Consider the following 23,759-nt stretch of genomic DNA (forward strand, 5'->3'; position numbering starts at 1 on the left):
CCGGGGTTTGCCCTGCGGCCGCCACGGCTCGTCGTGCAGGCTGGTTTTTCTTGGGGTAACTCACACCCCCCGGGTAAAGACCACATCTTCTTCTCCTCCTTCTATGAGATAGGTTGATGCCATCACTTCCAAAAACATCGAGTGACGGCACCTGGCTGCAGATGGGACAGCCTGTGCCTGCGAGAGTAAGGGAGGTGCCTCAGTTTAGTTTATATTTGACCCATGTAGGAAAACACAAAGAAAAAATCCTTATTTTTTTTACTTTCTTCCTGTAAGGCACCACACACCCGGTTATTGACGGGGTAATTATACACCAGATGAGTGTTTGTTTATAAAAGAAGTGTGATTCACGGCTGCCGGGCCTGCCGCGGGAGCTGGAAAGGGTTAACAGCCTAAAATTATATCGGTCCAACCGGAGAACCATAAACAGGAAGTTCTCCAGAAAAATTTAAATTTAAACCTGGTGACTCAGGTTGGCTTGTGCTCCCTGAGCCGCTCAGGAGGTACGCACGGGTTGCAGCCCCGGTTTATTACCGGTGGCTAATTACACTGTTGGTTGGAAAACAGCGGCAAAGATGGGCAGAAGCGAGGCCGGGAGGGATCAGGTTGTCGGATAATCTTGGTTTTGCTTCGTCCGCGTGGATGGCACGTCGCTTCGTCGCAAGCACTTTCTCCCATCGCGTGGCATTGCTCATAGCTGGGTTTTTACAGCACGTTACGCCAATAAAAATGTTTTCTGGGGTTCCAGTTGTCCGATCGAGCAGTGTTACAGCAGTGCCGGTGCGGGGGAACTTGTAAGTAAAGCTGATGAGAAACAAACGGAGAGCCAGCCACGCGTTTGCTGCCCAGCAGTGAGAAAAGCCAGCTTGGGAGGCAGCGTGAGCGGCGGCCAAGCCCGAGTCCTAAAATGCATGTTATTAGCTTAGACTTTGGGTAGCAGTGTGAGAACTTGGACTGGTCCAAGAGGGGACTCGGGCACCTTCCCAAGAAGCGCCTGGTGCGGATTTGGGGTGGGGTGCCGATGCCGCTGAGCCGTAGGCATGCTCTAGGTGAGGCATCTCTGGGAAGGTACTTGCGTTTCATTATGGGACCAATTTTTTCCCTTTAGTTAAAGCAGTGTGATGCAGAAAACATTAGGAGATTTTGGATGAGATGCTTTAGCCAAGCAGCACCTCTTTAACTTAATTAAATACATTGAAAACAGCAGTTGAATTCCTGGATTTTTATTATACTGATAGGTGGAAGAAATCCAATTATTTTCAGGACGGCCTACATGGCTATAACCATCTGACCCAGCCACCCTTGCATGTGTTGTGTAATTTATTTTGAGTACTCTTCACCTTTGAGCTAGCTCACGTGGGGAAAATCATTCAGGTAACCCAGATTTTACTAGCAACCATATTAAAGATTTTAAGAATGAAGGCTGTTCTGCTGGCAGGTGAGCTGCTCCTACAGCTGTTGTATCGGAGAAATCCTTTGAAGCAGCTCACAGCTCCAGACACTCGGGTTGTTACTTTTTTTAATATCCTCTTTCTAAATATTTACAGGGTTTGGGGTTTTTTTAATTTTTTTTTTTTTCCCAGATTTTACTAGCAACCATATTAAAGATTTTAAGAATGAAGGCTGTTCTGCTGGCAGGTGAGCTGCTCCTACAGCTGTTGTATCGGAGAAATCCTTTGAAGCAGCTCACAGCTCCAGACACTCGGGTTGTTACTTTTTTTAATATCCTCTTTCTAAATATTTACAGGGTTTGGGGTTTTTTTAATTTTTTTTTTTTTTCCCCTTCAAACAAATCCAAAGGCGCGGCACAGATGGGGAAGGAGCAGGTTATGCAAATACTCCTCGGGCAGCTTTACCTGCCGTCGCCCTGGCAACGGAGAGCGGGCAGGGCGGGAGGGCAGCGGGGCTGCGGGCAGCGGGGCGTGCTCTGCCGCCTCTAATTAAATACATTGAAAACAGCAGTTGAATTCCTGGATTTTTATTATACTGATAGGTGGAAGAAATCCAATTATTTTCAGGACGGCCTACATGGCTATAACCATCTGACCCAGCCACCCTTGCATGTGTTGTGTAATTTATTTTGAGTACTCTTCACCTTTGAGCTAGCTCACGTGGGGAAAATCATTCAGGTAACCCAGATTTTACTAGCAACCATATTAAAGATTTTAAGAATGAAGGCTGTTCTGCTGGCAGGTGAGCTGCTCCTACAGCTGTTGTATCGGAGAAATCCTTTGAAGCAGCTCACAGCTCCAGACACTCGGGTTGTTACTTTTTTTAATATCCTCTTTCTAAATATTTACAGGGTTTGGGGTTTTTTTAATTTTTTTTTTTTTTTCCTCCCCTTCAAATTTGTTTTTAAACATCGCGTGTTCCTCAGACGTTTATTTTGCCAAGGAACGCCTGGAGCATCCATTGCATTTATTTGCCTTACTAGGAGGGCTGGAGGGTGGGGAGAGGGGAGTGCTGCGGCTGGAGATGGAGGTGCTGACCTCGGGGGAGACACCGGCTCTCGGAGGGGGAGCACCCTGCACGAAAAGGGGTGCTGCTGCCCCGGGGCAAGCCCTGCTCACCCCAAAACCCATCAGCGAGGATGAGGCCCGCGGGGCTGGGCTGTTTGAGGCCGGCATCGCTTGCTTACACGTTCCCTCTTCTCTCTTTTCCAGGATACCGTTCAAGATCGGGCAGCCCAAGAAACAGATTGTACCCAAGACAGTGAGTAAACCAGTTCCCCCTTTTTAGATCCAGCCTTTGATCATGTGGCTGATGAGTCAAGCCGGCACTTTGACTCGTCCCATTTTGCGAGCGTGTGCGTGTGCGTGGGAGGGAGATGTGAGCGAGCAGAACCTGTTGCCGCGTGTGACCAGCGCTCGGTTCCTCGTGCGAGGAGTGAGGGGGAGCCCCAACCAGGGAGAGTATTTTGGTTTGGGATCTGTTTCATTTTTTTTTTTTTGGGGGGGGGGGGGTGAGGGGAAGAGCTCTTTTGGTCTGGCACAGTTTTCCTCGGAGATGGCTGAACGGGCTTCCTTTCTTCCTTCCTTCTTTCAGCAATGGCTTGTTTGTTCATCCTTTCTGAGCAGATGGAGGAGGAGGAGTGGTTCAGATCGCTGAATATAACTGTTTCCAAAGAAAGGCTTATAAGCTGAGATGCTTAGTGCTCGGGCGTGAATTAATTTGTGCTGCACAGCATTTGCTTTAAAAGCAAATTAAAAAAGCATTTTGTATTCTCATGTATTTGAGACTCCTATCCCAAGTGCTGTTGCTTGCAGCTGGCTGTGGTATTTTCCCTTCTTAAGCAGATGGTCTTTGCCTTTGTCCCGTGCAAAAAAAGCTGTGGGACCTCACAGTAGCTGTCCCTGAAAACCAACCTGCATACCTGCTCTAAAATAAGTGCCCTGACTGCGAGCGCAGTGGAGACCTCGTCTTTATAACGGCATTGGTGACCTAATCCCTTGAACAGACTAACATCTCTGATCCTTCCTCTCTGGACCACTCATTGCGGCTAATTCCTCGGGATGCGTGGACACTCATGTTTATGGGGCAGTTTCTCCTCGGGACATGACATTTTCCTCTGGAGGCAGAGGGCTAATTCTGCCACTCCCTTTATGGCTTGATCGGCATGTTTTATTTTAAGGGATTTGGTAGTTGTCTGCTGCCGTAGAACAGCAATTTTCTGTAACGGCTCCAAACTGTCAGTACAAAATTTAAGCCAGGCAGGCGATGAAGACAAGGACTGGTAAAAACGCTCAATGGTTTTTGTGTCTCTTCAGCTGCCCTTTTTCCAGGGGCTGGCGACCAGCCGGCGGAAGGTGCTGCTGTCTGCGGTCCTCCAGGAAAGGCAGTCCACCAGCCTCAGGTCTTCACACCCATTCCCGTTTGTTTCAGGAGACCCCGCGTTGCCTTGCTCCACGAGATTTTGCCTCTTGTCCCCTTTCCCGGTGTTTCCAACACCGGTGTCCTTCCAGGCTGTTGCAAGAACCAACTGCTCCGCAGCTCTGGGTGTCTTGGCCAGCTTTCTTTGATGTCTCCGTCCCACCTGTTCTCACATCCAAGTTGACTATATTTTCTCTCTTGCCGGTGCTTGCTGATTTCCCTCTGCTCCTGCTGCGTTTGGTGTTGCGAGAGGTTTGTCTGAAAGACCTTGTCTCCCCTGTGCCGTGCTGCTGAAATCAGCCGGCCCCGAGCTGCGGCAGGAGCTTGGGCTCCGTGCAGATGAACGGTTGCACCTTTGAGAGCTTGCCTTCCCCTGAGCTGCTGGTATGTGCTGAGGCAGTTGGCAGGCATTGCTTATATATATATATGTGTGTGTATTAAATAGAACAGCTCAGAATATCCGGCAGGCAGAGGTTCATTCAGCAGCGTGAGTGTTTCCAGGCCTTTTCCCTTTCCTTCCTGCCTGCCTTCCTTCCTTCCCCATCTTCCTCAGCTCCCCCAAGAAGAACAACAAGTTTTTGTGTCAGCGACTCGGTAGCTCAGAGGTGGATGCCAATTTTTAAATGGCTTCCACTTGCCGTGTGTTGATGATGATGATATTCTCCAGGCAGCAGATACGTGGAAAGCAGAAAACAGGAAGCCCAAAGCCTTGCAACCTCACAGTAAGTGTAAAGTGCAGCTCTTCAAAGAAGAACAAACGGCAGGAAACCACCGCTCTCCCCTGGGAGCGAGGCGTTCAGCGTCGTGGTGTGGAAGTGATGGGGCTGCTTTGTAGCTTTAGCGAGCTCGAGGGCCCCAACTTTACCTCCCAGTTGCAGGCTGAGACGCTCCATCTGTGCAGGCTTTTGGGAACAGCGGTAGCAGCCGAGGTCTGTGATATTCCAGATGTCGGGCTCTGGAGCCCGCTGCAGGAAGTGGGAAGGTGTGGCATCTCCAGGGCTGCATCCCAAGCCGATCGGAAGGGAAGTGGTTGCGGGCAGAGGATCTCCCACTCACAGAGATTGGACCACAAAAGAGGAGGGGGGGAGGAAAAAAAAAAAAAAAGCATTTGTTGGGATCTAACTTATTTGACTCTCCATGAGGCATGTAACTCGAGCGCAGGAGAGGGGAGAATCGCTTTGCCGAGAGAGGCTTAGCTCGCCGGCGAGCCTTTTTTCTTTTCTTGATGAAACGATGCTGGGGCTGGTGTCAAATCTAGGCAGGCAGTAGTACTGAAAAGCAATTTGCCTAGGCTGCAGAGGGAATTAGTCATGAGTCCCTATGCCCACTCGCTTCTGATCCTTTGAAGAAGGGCATAGTGTCAGCCACAGTTTAGCTCTTCAGGTAGAAGGAAACCCCCGTAGAAAATACTGGCTGGTGAACTGAAGTGATCTCCCACCCCCCAGACATGCCTCTGCTTTGTTTCCACCTTAACCTGGGCAAATCCAATTCCAGACAGCATAATCTCTCCCCTCCTCTCCCCTGAAAAGAGCAGCTGTCACCGGGCTTGCCGAGAGGCCAGGAGCCGGGTGGGAGGATCTAATGCGCAGAGAGGACCTGCTGTCAGCGGAGCCACAGAGGACACAGTAACACAGCCCAATTAAACTAATGCCCAGTGATAGAAGTTAAACCTGTTAGAATTATATCTCTCTGTAGAATGTTTATTGCTCAAATCCGATGCAGCGATGAAGCCTCTTATGGCAGAGATGTTCTTCCCTCCCCCAGGACAACTTCAGTCCGAGCGGAGGTTACGCTGGAACCAGAGCTGCAGTTATCTTCTGAGCCCTCTTGCAGCTCCAGCTTGCTGAAGTTCATCTGCGTCACCCCAGGGTTGTACCCTGCTCTTCACTGGGGCTTGGGTTATCTGAGCCGGCAGGTAGCCGGGAAGAAGAGCCGGCCGCGCGTCCCCACGGGGCGCGGAGCCGGGTCGGAAGCCGGGAGAGCCAGCCAGCTCTCGTCCCCTCTTGGGACGGGGCAACCCAGCGCACAGCCCCTTCATGTCACCCAGGTTTTACCCCTTCCTCCCTCCCTCGGCAGTGCTCTGGCCTGAGCTGACTCAGATGGCTCGCCTTCCTCCTCCTCGCTGGCTAAACTTGGGTGAGTCAGCTTGGCAGGGAGCGGAGACCTGAGCTGTGGGCCCGCACGCCTGCCAAGCCTCCCTTCCTTGACTCATCCCAGCAGCTCTGCCTTCCCCAGGGATGTCGGACGGAGGAGCTCCGTGAGCAGGAGGATTCCACTGCAGCTGCCGGCCGTCAGCGCCTTTCCACTGAGCTCCACCAGCGAGCTGGAAATCCCAAAATAATGGAGTAAATGTCACAGAAATGGTGGGGTGAAATCAAGTGACGCCAGTTAAATAGTTTTACTCATTTTCGCTCTCTTCCTTCAGTCTTCAGCGGGACGTAACCAGTCTCTGCGGTTCCGAGGTGCATCCTTTTTCCCTTTTAGCGTGCCACTTAAGCAGCCTTTCTTGAGAGCTTTCTCGCTTTTTGGAGGGTTTGGGGAGCTTGCTGGGTGGCAAAGCCCGTGAAGTCCCAGATACACCTGCACTCTGCAGCGTTGCTCTGGCTCAGGGCTCCGCTGTCGGACGCAGAGCAAATATTCACCCACATTACTTGCCTTGAATCTCCTCTTGCTTGATGGGATGGCAAAAGCTCAGCAGAAGTTCCAGGTTATGGCACAATTTCTGGCCTAATTATATGGGTTTCTTTTTTTTTTTGGAGAGGAGGGAGGAGGAAGCATTTGCTTCCCTCTTTTTCCCAAGACCCACGAAGAGGCTGAGACCACTGGAACATGTAGAAATCAGCTAGTCCTCCTCCTCCAGGAAAAGAAATTAACCTCAGGGGAATAAGAAGGTTCATCACAGTCCCTTATTTCCATCTCTTTGTAGTGTTGGCTTTGGTCTTGCTTCGTTGCCTTGTAACCATGGTGTCGATTATGATATTGCCCTTAAAGCAGGAGGGTTATCATCACAGGTGGAAGGCCCAGTGTTTGCAAACAAAAATAACTGGCTGAAAAAGAAGAACATCGTTTTATTTCAATGCTTTTAAGAACTCGTCGTTCTTTATGTAGATTTAAATAAAAACCCAGAGACGAGCAATCTTGCATTAACTAGTCCGTATGCCTAGAAGAAAAAGCGTTCAATACAGAAACACGTTTTGATTTTGAGTTTTCAGAAGGAGGCTGCAGAGAAGTGGGATTATTTTAATATTACGGAAACTTCCCTTCAGGATATTGTAATTTTCTTGCCTGTACTTCTTGTTCTCGTTACTCTTAACGTGATCATCCTATCCACAGCCTTTTGCCGTAAGTGTCGGCTATGCGTGGCCATTGATGATCGCTACTGGGAGGGGGAATTACCGTGTACTCTGCAAAATGTGCTTGGCTTGCTCCCAGCTTGTCCTCCTTGCGCGCCTCTGATCCGCTGGTCGCTGCCGCCTGTAAATCTGCAGGGTGGGAGCACGTGAGAGCGGGTCTTCTCTGCCTAGTGCATGGGGGGCCCTGCCCCTCGCTGCTTCTGTCGTGTATCTGGGCTCCCGCGATGCAAACGAGAGCAGCGATGACTGGGAGGGCTACATCAGCCTGCAGACTGTGATGACTGGTAGCCAGTTGCTACTGTGGGCGTGAAAAATAAGAGCAATCCTTGGGCAGCTGTCTCTGCATAGATGGCACTGGGGATGTGAGTCAAGCCGGGCAGCTGAAGTGCCGCCTTGTAGGTTCACCTTGATCGTATGTAGAAAGCCCACAGGCTAACCGGGGTTGGGTGTTTCGGGGAAGCTTGGAAGCCCTGGAAGATTTGGGGGTTCACATCACCCGGAGGGTCGCAGGGTAGGGAAGTTTGGCCTTCCTTCGTGTCCGTTAGGTGACGATGCCTTTTGCTTGTCTCCGCTCATTGCACGGTACTGGGGGAATCGAACAGCAAAAGGGAAGGGGCAGATACCGTGGATCTTTGCAGGCAGTTTCATTTCGTGTCCAAACCCTCCGGTTCTTGGAGGAACCGATGGCTGAGCAGACACAAGGAAGAACCTCCCGAACGTGGAGAGGGCTGGAGCTCCATGCCAGGGGAAGGATACCACCAGCCTTCAAAGGACATATTTTTGAGTCGTGCCCGACCCTCTCTGGTTTGCAACCAAAACAATTCACACATAAGGCGTATAAATAGACTGCAATACTCCCTGGTTATTTTAGCAGCCGGAACAGCCATAGAAATCGAGGGTGATTTTTACTATGTGCTGGTTACCTGACCTCCAGGCACCAGCTGCTGCGGATTTCTGCAGAACTGTGAACCAGGCAGAAGTCGTGTGAGCTGCCCCCACACTGCTCCATGCCTGTTCTCCAGCGACCATTTTTAGCAGCACGAAAGGGAGTTGGAGCTCGGTGGAGGTTTTTCATCGGCAGGGAGAGCCAGCATGCATCCCCCGGATGGTGGGAGCTGATGGTGTGGACAGCTGTCTACTGGGGATGGGGCTGACACTCGGCACGCTCGCCGCGCGGGTCACCGGCTGCCTTCAGACGGGGCTGGTCCTGTCGCTGCGGAGTGTCTGAAAGTGCAGACCAAAAAGATATTTAGAAAAGGAGGTTTCAAGAAAACTGGGATTACTGGGCTCCATCTTAAAATACTGGTCTTTTAACAGCAATTTTGGTTGAAAAGCAAATGTCCCTATTAAGTGTTCTGGTTTCACATAATGCTGTTACATCGAGCCCGGGTTTGAAATCCCGAGGACAGCATGAAGATTTGGAACAAACCTTTGGATCCTTCTAGTCCTGGCTGCTTGCAACACTTAGCATTTCCTTAATAGCATGGTAGCTTGACAACACAAATGAACCCAGTTTTGATCCCATGACAACAAAAGCGCATATATTTACTCTTGGCTGGTCAATTGAAATCCATTTGCTTATTTGGTCGACGAGGTGTGGAATGAATGTTTAAGTGTGTGTTAAAACAGTCAGCATGGAAAGAAAGTTCCTTAAAATAACTTGTATCACTGGAGATTTGCTGCCAGATAGCAAGTAGGAGGAAGCAGTCATTGATGTAGCACTGGGAGAAGGTTGTTCTTGAGCTCTACGCTCTTCGCCAGCACAGGTTTCTCCTCCCTGTGCGAGGTGCCACAGTCCACTTGGACCACTGCTCCAGCTGAAGTATTTCATCGGAGGGAGCTATCGCAGGAATAAGGAGCGTATCGAGGGGGCGAATAATATGGAGACTGGAGGGCTCAGTAATGGCTTGAGGGGTCTGGGGGGAGAAAAACCACCATGTTGAGGATGGGGAAGGAGAGAGCGGCTGGGTGGGGGTCTGGCAGCCAGCCACGGGCAGACCCACCGCAGGGGTCCTTTGCAGCATGCTGCTGGAGGAGAAGCGGCTCCTCTCAGCTTCTGGGACGATCGTGCCTCTGGAAGAGAAAGCGGGCTCGTCCCCCGCCGGCACAGAGCTGAGCTGTGGGCGCCTGTGTCAGTGTGTGCTAAGTTGCGATCTCTCTGCTTTTAAGGCATTCCCATTTACTCTGTCAGCTTCCAATTCATGTGCTGGAGCACATCCTTGGAATGAGCTGACGCAGTTGGTGGCAGTGTCTTTTGCTCTAAGAGAGTCTGGAGGAAAAAAACCCAAGACTTCATTTACTTTTGAAGCGTAACTCCCATTATAGCTGCAGCTTATGCTTCCCTGGGTTCACGTAGGCATTTCCTAAGGACAGGTTTCCCTGCACAGGTAGTTGCCACTCCGGGCTCTGCTGCAGTGCCTTTGAGCTGATTTCCATCTCTTCTTTCCACAGGTGGAGAGAGACTTTGAAAGGGAATATGGAAAGCTTCAGCAGTAAGTATCAACCACACTGGTAAAACAGGAACAGTAGCATATTTCTCTGTTGTGCATCTTCCCTGTTACTGCATCTTCCCAGGAAATTTTAGCCAGTTATGCTCTTCCCAGCAAATCACTCACTGCCCTGTAATTTCTAATTCTTCAGAGTTCCTCTGGTGACTGGGTGTTCAAAGGTGTCCTAAGAAGTATTTGCAATGGGGTTGAGGTTTGCAGATCACGGCAGCTCTAAAGTAAAGAGTGTAAAATTGCCAGAAAACTGTGGGGTCACCGGACAGCGCAACGCCTCTGAGGACAAATATTGGTTTTACCATACTGACTGTGTCACATAAGCTCACACTTATCATGTGGAAGCATTTGGCTTTACCATTTGTGGTAAGTGTGAGGACTTAAGAAAATATGTGACTTTGAATAAGAGATCACCAACTTGAAAAGGTTGAAAACCATCTGAAAACAACCAGAAAAGGTTGAGCAGCACTGAACTTCATAGAGCCTTGCCTAGATATTTTTAACTCACAACAGAAGCCAGCATATTCAGCCCGTAAATGATTTGTTGCACGTATGATACACTTCGGTTTGTTTCTTTCCAAGATTCAGACTTTGCCTTGTTCTCCCATCTTTCAGATTGGAAGATCAGACCAAAAAACTTCAGAAGGATATGAAGAAAAGCACAGATGCAGACTTGGGTATGTGACTGTAGGATACATAGACTGTGAACTTGGCCACAAAGAGATGAAGTGACTTTCTCAAGATCACATGAGTAATCTGTGACAAGTCTGGAAAACAAATCTAGATCTCAGTCCCACTCAGTTTGCTTAGTTACAAGGCCATCTGCATGAGGGCTGCCGAGCAGTATCTCAACCAAGGGAACAGAAAGTATGTTATGGGCTTAGTCCCTGTCTCCTGAGCTGCAGCTTGCTGCGTGGCCTTGGACAAGTCACTTTCTTTTCTTTGCCTCAGTTTCTGCAACCAAAAAAAGGGAGTAATTATTCCAGTTCCCATGTTAGAAGGGCAGGAGCAACCTCCAGCTGAGCCTATTGGGTCGAGCAATGCATATTCACCTACTTCAGTCGAGGGCATCTTATGCCCTCTGAAGCCAAAGGAAGGTGGGATGAGGCTTTGAGGGGTCTGCAGAGCACCACATAGGCATCGCTATACGTGTCTCACGTGTGAACTGCTGACCTAGCAGCTCCCATTCAGGAATAACCCTGCTCGTTCCCTTGGTGGCTGCTTGCTTTGGCTTGACCTCGTGGCAGTGGGCGATGTAGGAAGCAATAAACAAGTCATCTCCGCGTGTACCGCCGCAGCTGCCTGCTGCTGCCTGCGCGGGGTGACATCTGCCCTTCAGGTGTCCCGTCCCAAGGCACGGCAGCCCCTGCCCGCTCCATTCATAGCTTCTCTAGTAGGAAACCGGTGTGACCGCACCACGTGGCGCAGGCTTTAAACGAACATGGGGGAGAGAAGATGGAGCGATCTGGCGGAGGGGAGCTGGGAGAAGTGGATTTGGTGGATGCCGGTTACTGAACCGAGCAGGGCAGCCTGCAGAAACATGCAGCACGGAGCTGTTTTAAACACAGATGGTTTTTCTCAGCATGTGGTTTGGAGTAGTCCCTATTTGTACTGGGCCCCCACAGCTCCAGAGCCAAGGCAGATGCACCAGCGCAAACAGGTGTGGGCTGGACCGGTCCAACACTCATCTCGTGGGAGTTCGGTTCACAGAGGGGCAGAGGAGTGGGAAGGAGCCCCACCGGGCGCTTTGCCAGCGGGAGGGCTGGCAAATTTGGGGCTTCCCATGATACAGGCTCTCACCTGTGTGTATGTCTGTGTGCATGCTCAGATATTGCCAGACATAAACACGGATCCCAGCTCTTGCCCGCGCCCTCCCACCCTTCCCAGCACCGTGCTGGCACGTGTGTGTGCTCGCACAGGGAGAGCAGTGGGAAAGGCACCAGTAACCAGCGCTGCCAGGACTCCTTTCCAGGGTGAAAACTGCCCTTTCTGGGGACTTTGGTCATTGTCAGGGATCCTTGGTAAGTTTTTCCTTGTTAAGGATTCCCCTCCCCTCCCTTGCAGTGGGCGTTGTTTATATGGAGCATTTCAAGTCCCAGAGGAGCTGTGGGAGGACTTTCTTTTTCCGTTCTGCTACATGGCAGAGTCACAAATGAGCCTTGGCCAGATCCAGTAAGATCTGATTTCTCATTTAAAGGCATGAAATCATGAGTGTAAGGGAAGATTTTGAATGTGGTCTGGTGAGGGATGGGTGAAGGAAAAGGAGGTAGATCTGATCAAGCGCTGAGGACTGCTTTCCTCACCTGGCAGTGCCCATTCCCGAGAGGAGATAGCTGTGCTTGCTCAGCCAACGTCCAGCCCCCATATCCGACAAGGATGGCAGTGTATCAGCGTTGTTGTGTCCTCCTGAGTGTCTTCTTTCTTCCACTGTACCTCTGTGCCGAGGGGTTTGATTATTCACTGCCTGCAAACACTCCCTAGCAAACTGGACCTCGTGGCTCGAGTCTCCACCTTCTGCCAAGAAAGACTCAGCTCAGAACGAGACCGATTCCTCCGTCTGCATGAAAATGTCCCTGCGAGGCTCGGCCGCTGCCCTGCCAGCTGCAGCTGCGTGGCTGGGAATGGGGTACGGGTTATTAGCAGCACTCTCTCTACTGTGGCTAAAGATCACAAACCCCTTCCCCACCCTCTTTCCAGACAAAATATGATCTTGAGGAGCAGGAGGATGTTCTTTAATTGGAGGCAAAAGGTCTCCTTCTGAAATGAGATGCAGGTGACCCACTGGATCACCGTGGCTCAGTTTTGCTCTCTGGAGCGTGCCTGGCTGTTCTCCACTACTCTTATCGTGATGCAAACAAGCAGTGACTCTTTAAAGTCACCTCCTTTAATTGGAGTCGTGTCCCACATGCTTTATGAGCAAAGTGCAGTACAGACCCTCCTGAAGCCCACCCCGAGGGGCAGGTGATCCTCTCTCTCCTCTCCCTCTCCCTCTCCCTCTCCCTCTCCCTCTCCCTCTCCCTCTCCCTCTCCCTCTCCCTCTCCCTCTCCCTCTCCCTCTCCCTCTCCCTCTCCCTCTCCCTCTCCCTCTCCCTCTCCCTCTCCCTCTCCCTCTCCCTCTCCCTCTCCCTCTCCCACATCAGTGATGTGCCTCTTGAGTTTCAAGACAGGGCTCACCACCGGGCACGTGGAGGTGGGACCAGGGGATGCCCTCCCGGGGTCCCGGCCCTCTGCACACCACTGGGGACGCAGCGTGTGCCAGGGTCTGCAAAGCTGTCTTGGGAACCGCAGAGCCCACCACGGCTGCTTTTTCAGAGCTGCACAGGTGAGGTCAGTGACGCAGGGGGAGTGTCTGGCCCAAAGTCTCACTGAACGTGCCTGAAAAGCCCCAGTTTCTGGCCTCCCGGCGTGACCCCGCTGCTCGCCGCAGCTCTCCTCGCTACAGTACGCTTTCAATCCTTTCCTTATGAAGGGAAGCTAATTTTTCTTCCAGCTGAAGGAGTTCTGCCATTCTTAACTCTGTCCCGTTTTGGCACAAATCCTTCCTCAGATGTGGTCACACATATGGATTATATCCCATCTGTTTAAAGGTTTAAATGCCTAAACCCTTAATGTTTGGATAATAGACGGATACGGTAGCTTTGTTATTCTGTAGTTAGCGTCTCGTTCTGCATTGAGCTTCCCAGCTATTTAGCTTCTGAGCTCTCTGTATAATTGTGTGTAACCTTTAAATCAGAATGTTTAACCCCTTGATTTATGATCTTAAGCCCCATTATTCAGATGACTTTAACTTTTAATATCTGAGTGAGTACAGTAGGGGTCTTTCCAAAGCTCGTCTGTAGCATGGCTCAAGCATCTGGCCTTCTTAAACTGGAATAACTTCAGCAACAGCGCTGACGAAAAAGAACATTTTTTTTTTTTAGTACCCGTGCCTTTTTTTTTTTCCTTCTTTATTCCCATTTATATTGATGCTTGCCTTTTTATTCTCTTTTTTTTTTTCCATTCTGTACCTTAGCTATTTTCTTGCTCTTTTATAGCGGTCCTGTCATAGGGATTTAATTTTCCCTTTGAAGACCAAGTCTGTGGATAGGAAGAGAGATGTGTCTGATGGAAAACAAGCAAAAGTGCTCGGCGAGGCAGGAACTGAAGCCCATCAGCGTGTGACCTGGTGTTTCTTTATTTCTCGCTGACAGTCTCAGTGTCTGAAGAGACTTCAGCCTTTGCATTTTCCCCTGGCTTGTTGGTTGGGGTTGGTCTCCATGGGCAGAAAATTTAGGCTCATTGAGGGAAAGTGCTTAGCCAGCTTGTGTCTCTGCTGCTTGTGTAGTGCCTATTTTGAGAGTAAAAGAGAAACCTCGTCTTCCAGTCCTGTCAGTCTGGTCCTTTTCCACCAGCACTAAATCCACTTCAAATATATATTTTTGTAAAGCCATTTGAAAGACTTAATGGACTGTGATTTTTTCTCATTGTGGAAGAGCTGTAGTGAGACTGAGAGTGACACTTAATAGTCTGTCGAGAAAAGACATATTAAAAAACCCATCTACATTTTTTTAAGAGAACAGTGCTTTTGTGAGTCTGGTATTATTTCTGGCAACATCACAAGCCGTACATAGGAGTGGTTCAGACTTAACTTTATAAAAACAGTTCTCTGGGTGTTCACGTGAATGAATTGGTGGCTCTTCCTTTCTTTTCTCTCAACCAATGTCGAATATCTTCCTGGAGAGTTGTGCTAAGCCCTCCTCGGTGGCTGAAGTCCCTGGGTTTTGCCCACGGGTCACCCTTTGCAGATGCAGGAGCCAGCCCTGGCAACGAGGGGCTGTGCGGCTGTCCCGCCAGGCAGCCGCTGAGACGGGACCCTCTCTGCTTTCCTTTGCTTGCATGCTCCTGTTGCCCACAGCCATGTCCAAGTCGGCTGTCAAAATCTCTTCAGACCTGCTGTCTAACCCCCTGTGCGAACAGGAGCCCAGCTTTCTGGAGATGGTCACGGCCTTTGACACGGCGATGAAGAGGATGGACTCTTTCAACCAGGAGAAGGTGAGTATGGGTTTGGCTGGAGAAGGGGAGACCAGGGTGTGCTGAGGTGCTGTTGGTATCTCCTCCTTCCCTTTTTGTCATCGTCTCCAAGATGCTTCCCACATGAGTTTATAATCTTACTCTTCTGACTCTGGTTGTACTGGGGATTGCAGCTCATGCTGAGCACATGGGAGAAGTTTGCTATTTTTTGGTTAAAGGGCTTTGTGGTTGTGCTCAGAAGCCCACATCATCCAATGGCAGGCACTGTGCAAACGTGTATCGTTGTGCAAACAGGCTTTTTCAACAAGCCTGACGTGTAATCATCCCTTTTGCTTTCAACAGGTGAATCAGATCCAAAAGACAGTCATAGAGCCTTTGAAAAAGTAAGTACCAACGTTGTCTTATGAGCCATATCGAGTGTTTGTCATAACCGTGTACTTCAGGGATGTGTATCATCGAAAGAGATGTTGTCGGGTTAGAAATCGGCCCTTCCTAAAGAGGTAGTAGTTCACATCCCTGTGACAAAATGGCATCCCTCTCGCTTTACAGCTGGGGCATGGAGAGGGGGAATGGTTTAGCTGAGTCCGTACTCTTACTCTGTGGCAAGGGTAAAGACCTCTTGTGTCTTAGCCTGCCAGATGTCTTCATCTGTTCTTTAAACAGATTATTTCTGATTATATATTTATATCAGATTATTAATCTAGACAGATTATTTCTGTTTAGATGAGTAATACTGAACGCATTAAGGCATCCAGCTTCTCTCCCTTTATATGTTGGTTACTACCAACACTTTGCTCCATCCAAATGAGAAAAATCATCTGGGGAGCTCCCCTGCGGGCAGCAGGCGTGGACAGTGCCGTCCAGCCCAGGGTGGTGAGTATTTAGGTGTTTGAACAAAAGTTGCTTTCCTTTGGAAGTTTTCTAAATAAAAAAGCAGAAGCTTGCTTTTAGTGAAAGTTCTTTCATGTTTATAAAGAATATATCCACGCAGGAAAGAAAGAGACGTGACAGAGCCGTAGCTAGACAGCGAGCAGGTGGGAAGTACGGACAGAACAACACCGGCATCCCCCGTCCCAGGCCGGTCACTGATCCAGGACGGGATGTCTCAGACCCTGGAGAGAGTCTTGCAAGCCTCTGCGGGAAAAGCTTCAGACCGCGCGTGGTCTGAAGGGCCAGGGTGGGGTGCACGTGGAGGGGAGCCCGCTGCGGAGTCACGCCGGGAGCCACCCTGTCACCAGGAGGAGAGGTGGCAGGGACTGTGCCGGAGTCGGACCTGGCTCCAAACCGTGCCCGTCCGCAGATTGCACGGTTTGGAAATAAATCCTTACCAGAGAGCGAGAGCCGGAGCTGTTGACAGTTGTCGTGACAGGAAGAAACTTAACTCCATCCCAGCCGAAACCGGGACAACAGTATTGTTCTGGTAGCAGGTTTCCGTATTTTCCCCCGTTCCTTGCGAACCGGTGCCGTGCTCAGTGCTCAGTCGTGCCCCGGCACCGCGGCAATTTCGTCACCTGGCTCTCAGCTGGTGCAATTCCCCTCTGCACAATTTCCCCCGGCGTTAGCGGCCGTTACCAGTGTCACAGGCTGTACCCCTAAACGTTTAAGGAGTGCTTCAGTTGCTATGCCAAATGTCTTCTGAAATCCTGAGATTTGCTGTTTTGTTACAAGAACAGAGCAAGCGAGAGAAAATAAAATAAAATGACTTTAATATGACAGTAAGTGTTGCAAATTGCTGAATAACACTTTTAGTTTAGGTTTGACACAGGGTGGGTTTTTTTCTTTTTAAGTTGTTGTTTCTGCCCAAATCTGAAAGTAAAATCTCATATACCACTTAGCGCATGAGGTTACAGTGTGTTTCTATCCGGGGGATGTTTGGTGACTCAAGTTTTACCTTGGTCGTCTATCCACGACCAGAAATTCTTGATTATTTAGAAATAAAAAGAAAGAAAGAAAGAAAGAAAGAAAGAAAGAAAGAAAAAAATCCCAAGCTTGCGCTGTGGAATTGTGTTGCTTATTATCTAGATTGTCCTCATGAAAGATACATTAACTTTTTCTTCCAGCATTCTGTTAAAATTGGAAGAAGGGCTTGGGTCTCTGAAATCTTCATGGTTTTGGTTTTTTTTTCCCCTAACTTGTGTTAGTCGATGAAATGAAAGATAGTACCTTTCCCTGCAAACCTTGCCTTGTGTTTTAAACCCTGGGCAGGGTATGGGGCCGCTAATTAAAGACAATAAAGCCATTTCCACATCCCCGACTTCTTATTCAGCGTTTGTGCAGTGTTTGGCTGCTGGTCTAGATGCTGCCGTAGCACAGACGGTACAAAAGGGGAAAGAACCCTTTCCTCTTGCTTTGGGTTTGAGGCTGCTGTGCGAGATCACGTTGTATTGTTCCTGCCGTAAGGAAATATTGGGGAAACAGTGGAGTTTTGCAGGACACGGGGGCAGTTGGTTTGTTCCTCCTTGGCACCAGCGCGGTGCCTGCGACCGCATCTCACAAGGTGTCGTGCTCAACTCGCCTGCTATCAGTCCAGTCCTTAGTTGCACGTAAGGGCGTTTACTTCAGCGTCCCGGCTGCTTTCCCGTCTTGGCAATTCCCTCGAACTTCCTAAATTTCCATTGGACTTGAATATGGTATTTTTTTCCCTTCCTGCCCTTTGGCACCTGCAATCAGTTGCTGCGTGCTCTTAAACAGCTTATGTTTCACGCTTGGAGAGGCTGCATCTCCACGCCGAGCAAAAAATGTTCCTTTCCTTCCCTCTTTCTGACTCTCCGCGAGCGTAGGTACGTGCATGGCCGAGTCGTGCAGCCAGGAACATTTCTAAGGAGCCCAAGGGTCCATTTTGAGGCTAATGAGATGCAGGAGAGAAATGCAGAGCTTGCACCTCCCCTTGTCCTGCTGGCAGATAAACCCCAGCAACGTTTCTAGGATAAAAGTTTCAGATTAATGAAAGCTGCCTTGAGGAGCTCTTCTTATTTCCAGTTAGGTATTGCTTCCCCTCGCGGAGACAGTCCTCCCCAGCCTCTCCCAAACTCGCTTTGACCTAGAAAAAGGCTTGTGCTACAACAGCTGCACTTTATTACATCTTCACTGGTGGTCTTCTATAGTTTATTAGCCAAAGAAACAGATAAGTATAATCCAGGCAATTATCATTAGTGGTAATATATTGTAATCAGAGGCACATGTGTGGTAAAATCTCCATTCAGTTGTCCAGGGATAGTAGGTTTCAGACAAATATTGGAGAATTTGTTAAACCATGTAAAAGAGAGCGGTACTAGATTTAGAGGGGGGTGGAAGCTCGTATTGTTTAAATCCTTCTGCTTCTGGGGACGTAGGGTTATTCAGAGTTTTGTTTTTTGAGCCCCAAGAAGCCCTTGGCTGGGAATCACTCATTTAATTGCAGGGAAGGAGCAAAGCTCTAATGAGAATATTGCATGCTTCAGCGTGTGGGTTGGGCAAGGAGCTGGGGTGGCTGGGAAAGGTCGGGAGGGATCTGCTCTCCTCTTTGGGAGATGCCTGCGTAAATTCACACCAGATCAGCGGATTTGGGGCAAGGGGGGAGAAAAACAGCTGCTTTTTACTTCACTCTTCCAGTTCTTCACTCTGGCTTGGGTGAGGAGTGAGGTGTATCGGCTGGACCGGGGATTGGTGATAGACTGTGTACTGTCATCTTAGTGTTACATGTTGTGTGTCAGTATTTAAGGGAGGAAGCAGCTTAAATAAGCCAGGTGGTTTGGAGATTCACAGGCTTTAATGCCTTTCACGTTTGGAGCCGATTTTCGTTGCCGCAGGGTCTCGAGTTAACAAACTCGAGCTGTCTGAACCTCCCTGAGCATCGGGATGTCGTGGTCGCCCTGGCACGGTACCCGCCCCTCGGCTTGGAGCATGGTCCTGCTCCTGCAGCCGAAGCCGAGGGGCTGCTGCAGGGCAGGGAGAGGCTTTGGCAGGGCTATCGCAAAGGGTGCTGCCGCCTGGGTGCCATCAGCCGGGGCTGGGTGTCAGCGCGGCGGGAGGTCCCAGAGGTGCAATCCGGGAGCCGTTCGCAGCAGGTTGATGTATAAATTCAATTAGAGCTGTATGTCAGCAACTACCTGCCAGCGATAGCAACCGATCCTTGGCACCCGCGGAGCGGGGGGGGGTGCGCGTGTGTCTTCTTCTTCCCATAACCCTGCCCGTTAACGTGAACCCTCGAGCTGCGTTTCCTCCCCGGCAGCCGGAGCAGATAACCGGCCGCGAGCAGCCCCGGGGGTGCCGGGGACCGGAAGCAGGAAAAGCCGCTTTCGTGTCCTTAACGAGCCCCTAATGAGGATTTCGTGGGCAAAGCTAGCCACATGGCTGCCTGGCCCCCTCCCGCCGCGCGGGGCTCCCAGCCTAATCCCCAGCTCCCTGCTTTTTTGTACCCTCGTCTTCATTTCTGTTCCTTTTCGCTCTAGTCGGAAGGGCTGGTGTTAATTTCCCCTTTCCTGGTGGGTGGACGGGCCCACGACGGACGTGTGGGCACGGGCTGAGGAATGGCAGGCATCCCCGAACATAGCCCAGATGCTTCAGCCTCGCGCTGAGCCATCCTTGTGCCTCTCCAAACTTCCTCCTCATCTCATCCACCGTCACTTTCTTTAGCATCTCATGCTCCCCAGCTCTGTTATGCCTTTTTCCCCTGTCCGGTGCCAGCCGTAGATCCTGTCCGCTTCCTTTTGCTTTCGGTATCCAAGCCTTTGTCCCTAAATAATGCCATAGGGAAGAGCGCACGTGCATGCCAGCCTAGTCCAGCTCACGGGGCTGCCAACGAGAGCGCCTGAGACACTCGCAAACGGGGAGGAGTAAAGGTTTTACCATTATTTTTCCCTGTGTCAAAGCCCTAGCACCTCTTTCGCGTTGCTGACACTAAAAACGGGGGCTGGAGGAAGCCGCAGGGCGAGCATCGGGGATGCATTGGGGCAGGCAGCGGGGATGGAGACGGAGAGGAGAAGACGGGGACCTCGCTGCAGGCAGGGAGGTGATGGGATGGTCCCGCTCCTCGAGCATCCCCGCAAAGAGCCGCTCGCTGGGCTGGCCGGCGGCCTCCCGCCAGAGAGGGAGAGAAGTTTTCAATTTTCAAGCACCAGACTCGTCAGCTGGGCTGACTAACGAACGAATCCGGCAGCGACGGGAATCCTGGTGGCGCTTTTATCTTCCGTGGCAGTGTCTCTCCAGCCCCGTCCTTTAATTATGGGAAGCTGAAGGGAGGCTGGCGTGGAGACGAGGTGGCAACGATTTATAATTCAGAGAATCGGGTGATTCATATTTTTTTTTCCAGGGCTAAACTGTCATCCTAAGAGGAGTTCACCAGTACATTCCCCCTCTCCCCCCGCAGCAGCGGGGAGACGGTAATTTGTATTTTCTTTTAGTTATCCCTGTGTATCTTCCCTCACCTGCTCCTCTTAAGCCGCCTGTACTGTAATCCCCTCTCAGCAGCCTTGCCTAAAAAGTGACAGGGAACAACGGCGGCTTATTCTGCAAGCTGCTTTCGTGGCGGGGGCTCTAATGCCCTGTGCTGCTGTTTTACCTTCACTTCTGCTCTGTGCTTTTAGCACCGTACCCACCAAATTTTCTTTAAGTCGGCTTCAATTTGCTTGCCTTTGTATTAAAAAAGAAAGTATCGAGTAACAGAGGGCGGTCCTGGGGATCTGTGGGTGGTTACGGCTGTCAGACCCTCTCGTCCCCTGCAAGAGCAGGGTCTGGGTGGAGCGTACGGAGGAGGATGGTGCTGGGCTTATCGATAAATACCCACATCTACTATAGGGCTTTTCATCTGTGCTTCTCGGAGCACTTTGCAGCAGGCGGAATCGTTGCCCTTGCTCCGCGTGCGGGGGGAATGGATGGGTGAAATGACCAGGGTTTGCTTGTGAGGCTTCCCCGGTCCTGCTAAAATGCTAAAATTCTGGTTTTAGTTGTTCAGACCTCATTTCCAGCCTGGATGATACTGTTTGGACGTTGCTCACCACCCATGGCACTAATGACGGTCCTGGTCCCTTGTCTGCTGGCACCACCGCTGCCGGGAGGGTTTGCGATGCTTAGGCGAAGGCTTTGGAAAAGATTTGAGATCCTCACAGGGTTGTTCTCGCAGGGCTTGGGAGACTGAGGGATGTGTTTGTGGATGGCAGGAGCTTTTGGAGGGTTTGTAGACGGCATTTCTGCCAGGCTTTCCACGAGGAGCATTTGTAAATAACATGCATGAGATATTTGCGAAGACACTGGGGTGACATGTGAAATGCAGCAATTTATTAAGCCGTCAGAATAACTTGGCAGCGGCGGAGCCCGTATCTCCCTATCACCCTTCACGGGTGTTTACTACCCCTGGCACTTGGCTTGAGATTGTATTTCTGTACACACGGGGAGAAAAATCTGGGCAGGACTTCAACGTGGGCAAGAAACCCACTTCTCTCTGAACTCCAGGGGAATTTCAGAGCTTCTGGGTTAATAGGGAATTCGTACGGAGTAATTCCTCCAGGAGCCGGAGGCAGCTTCGCCTCAATCCAGATCAGTCCAAGGAAGGAGCATCCTTCCCTGCTTGAGCTGAGCTAATCCTGCGTGAAAATTAAACCAGGTGACTCACGGGGAGAGCTCGGTCGGCACGGGGAGAGCTCGGTCGGCACGGGGAGAGCTCGGTTGGCACGGGGAGAGCTCGGTTGGCATGCTGGCGGTGTCTGGAGGAGCTGCGGCTGGCCCGGTCCTTCCTGCTGGTTCTGGTGATGAAGGACCACCGCACCGAGACAACCTCAGCTGCCACGGGGGGTTTGCAAGCAACTTAGAAACCCCCACGCCGCTTCGCCGCTCGGCTGCGGCTGCTCAGGAGAAACTCAAGCGGGTTTCAGTCGTGCTGCTCGCAGCCCTTAAAACCCCTCGAGCATCGCGGGGGGTGGTTCGAGCCCCCCGCGCACATCCCTCAGCAATCCATCACTTAAGGCTGATGTTTCCAGCGCCCAGGCTGGAGCCCGGGGCACCCGGAGCCGGGCGGCCGTGCCCGGCATGGCTGCGGATCCGGGGAGCTGACATGGTGCCTTGTGTTAATGGCAGCTTGTGGAGCTGAGCTGCCCCCCCCCCCTCTGAAATGCAGCATATAATCTATGCATTAAAAGTCCTTGTGAGACAAGTAGTTGCTGTGCCTACACAGTAACAGCCTCTTCAGATCCAGCGCTGTAGCTGTTTTTTAAAGCGCTGCCGGAGTACAGTGTCCTTCCATTATGGGCTGCAAAATCGCACCGTGTTGATACTAGGAACAAAAAGGGGGAAAAAAAAAATAGAGATCAAGCCTTCTTCCTTTTTAAAACCAGATTTAACTTCAAAGTAAATGGAAACTGTGTTGCTAATCGTCTTCTGCATTCTCACTTGCTGTGTTTCGGAGCTAAAGGGTTTGCTCTTCCCCTGCGGTAGCGAGTTTGTAAGATGTAAATGGCTGCATGCTAATTCTCTGGTGTCTCGTGGCTCTTTTAATGTATGAGCACCGTGGAAGTGCCGAGCATGGCAGAGTGTGCGAGAGAAAGGGCTCAAAAGCGGGGCCGTCAGAAAAATGCCATTTAAAAGCTAGTGTTGGGTACCGACGCAAGGCTTAGCATTTTTGAGGCATCTTCTTGATGAGCGTTTTCCAAGAGTTGGTGGGTGCGCGGGCAGTGACGGCCGCATCCAGGCCACACCGGTGGCTTGGCAGCGCCGGAGGGAACAACCACGGCTCAGCATTCGGTGCACAGCCTCCCTGCAGAGCAGGGAAGGGAGGATTTCCCAGCCCCGGGCCGTCTCCTCCAGCATTTGCCCGTCCCAGAGGTACGTCGTGGAGGAGCAGCTCGTTGCGGAGGAGCAGCTCGGCTCGCCCCCGTAGTCGTTAGTGAGCTGCAACCTGCTCCTGCCCTGCTTTTGGGTGCAATGCAGAGAGGTAAGAGGTTGTGCGCCCTGTTACCAAACCCGCCCCATCAGGGATATAGCACAAAAATAAAGCCGAGAGCCGCTGGCCTGACGGGATCCTTCCTTTCCATTGCCAGCTCGTTAATAATTGGGAGAAATTTCTGCAGAAGCTGCAACCGCAAGCTGCTGACATTGTGTGCCGTCGGCAAAGAACGTCTGTGCTTTCATGCCGAGCAGACCTCTCAACCTGGGTACCCCTTCCCTTCCTCCGTGCAGTCCTTACTGCCCATCCCGATTTCCCTAGCCCTCTCACGGCATATTTTTGGACCTTATGTAGAGGGAGGAGGTATTTTAGCAGCGGCCCATGGCCCAGGAGATGGTGAGTCCACGCTTGGAGCCTGGCGCAGCCAGGACCCGTAAAGCCGCTGCGGCATTTAAATATAATGGGGAGCCGTGTGCGACGGTTACCATAAAAAGCAATGTCAGGGCAGCAGCATCTGATCCGTGCGCGGGCAGCTGGGCGGCAGGGTGACGCTGGGCGAGCTCCCTGATGACTTTTGCAGGTTGCTCCTCGCGCCGCGGCCCCAGCTGCGATCGTCTCTCGCGATAGTCTCGGTCGGAAGGAGAATGTGAGCACACGAGAGCCTTGCTGGCCATGCACGGACCGGCCCTGGTTATCCTCGGCCGGCAGGATTGCAAGAAGACATCCCTGGTTCACCATCTCAGTGAGGGATGCTTGAACGCAAGTGCTTGAACACAAATATTTCCCCTTCCCCCTCGCTTCTGGCATTTGCCCTTTGCAAACTGGTAAGGCTCAGGGACAAAAGCTTTGCCTCTGCAGCCGCCAGTCGGGCACATTAGCACCCTCCGGGGCGAGCACGGCAGCGGAAAATGAGATTTTAATAGGGGTTGGAGTGGCTATGCAGGGCTGCGAACGCCCGTGGTTTTGTTTGAACCCGAATGCCTCTGTATTAGCCCTGCATCTGATTACATCTAAAGCAAATTACAGTCGTAAAGTGAGATTTGTGGTTTTCTTTTTGCTAATGTGCCCCCCAGCCTGGATTATAGGTTGGGGTTTGGGTTTTTTTTTTTCAATTTAAAGGGATCAGAAAGCTGTTTGCTTGCCTCTCAGAAGTGAAAATCATCACCAGGC

General features: G+C 50.9%; 1 protein-coding gene across 1 annotated transcript in view; it reads left to right on the forward strand.

The window, feature by feature from the left end:
• Window positions 1-23,759, forward strand: part of BIN3 (bridging integrator 3) — a 36,983-nt gene that overhangs the window by 3,362 nt on the left and 9,862 nt on the right. The window contains 5 exon segments of the mRNA XM_009286172.2: window positions 2,664-2,712; window positions 9,675-9,715; window positions 10,340-10,401; window positions 14,619-14,755; window positions 15,077-15,117. Of these exon segments, the coding sequence (XP_009284447.1) occupies window positions 2,664-2,712; window positions 9,675-9,715; window positions 10,340-10,401; window positions 14,619-14,755; window positions 15,077-15,117 (330 nt within the window).

Source organism: Aptenodytes forsteri, unplaced genomic scaffold, assembly GCF_000699145.1.
Source record: "Aptenodytes forsteri isolate BGI_AS27 unplaced genomic scaffold, ASM69914v1 Scaffold168, whole genome shotgun sequence".
Lineage (NCBI taxonomy): Eukaryota > Metazoa > Chordata > Aves > Sphenisciformes > Spheniscidae > Aptenodytes > Aptenodytes forsteri.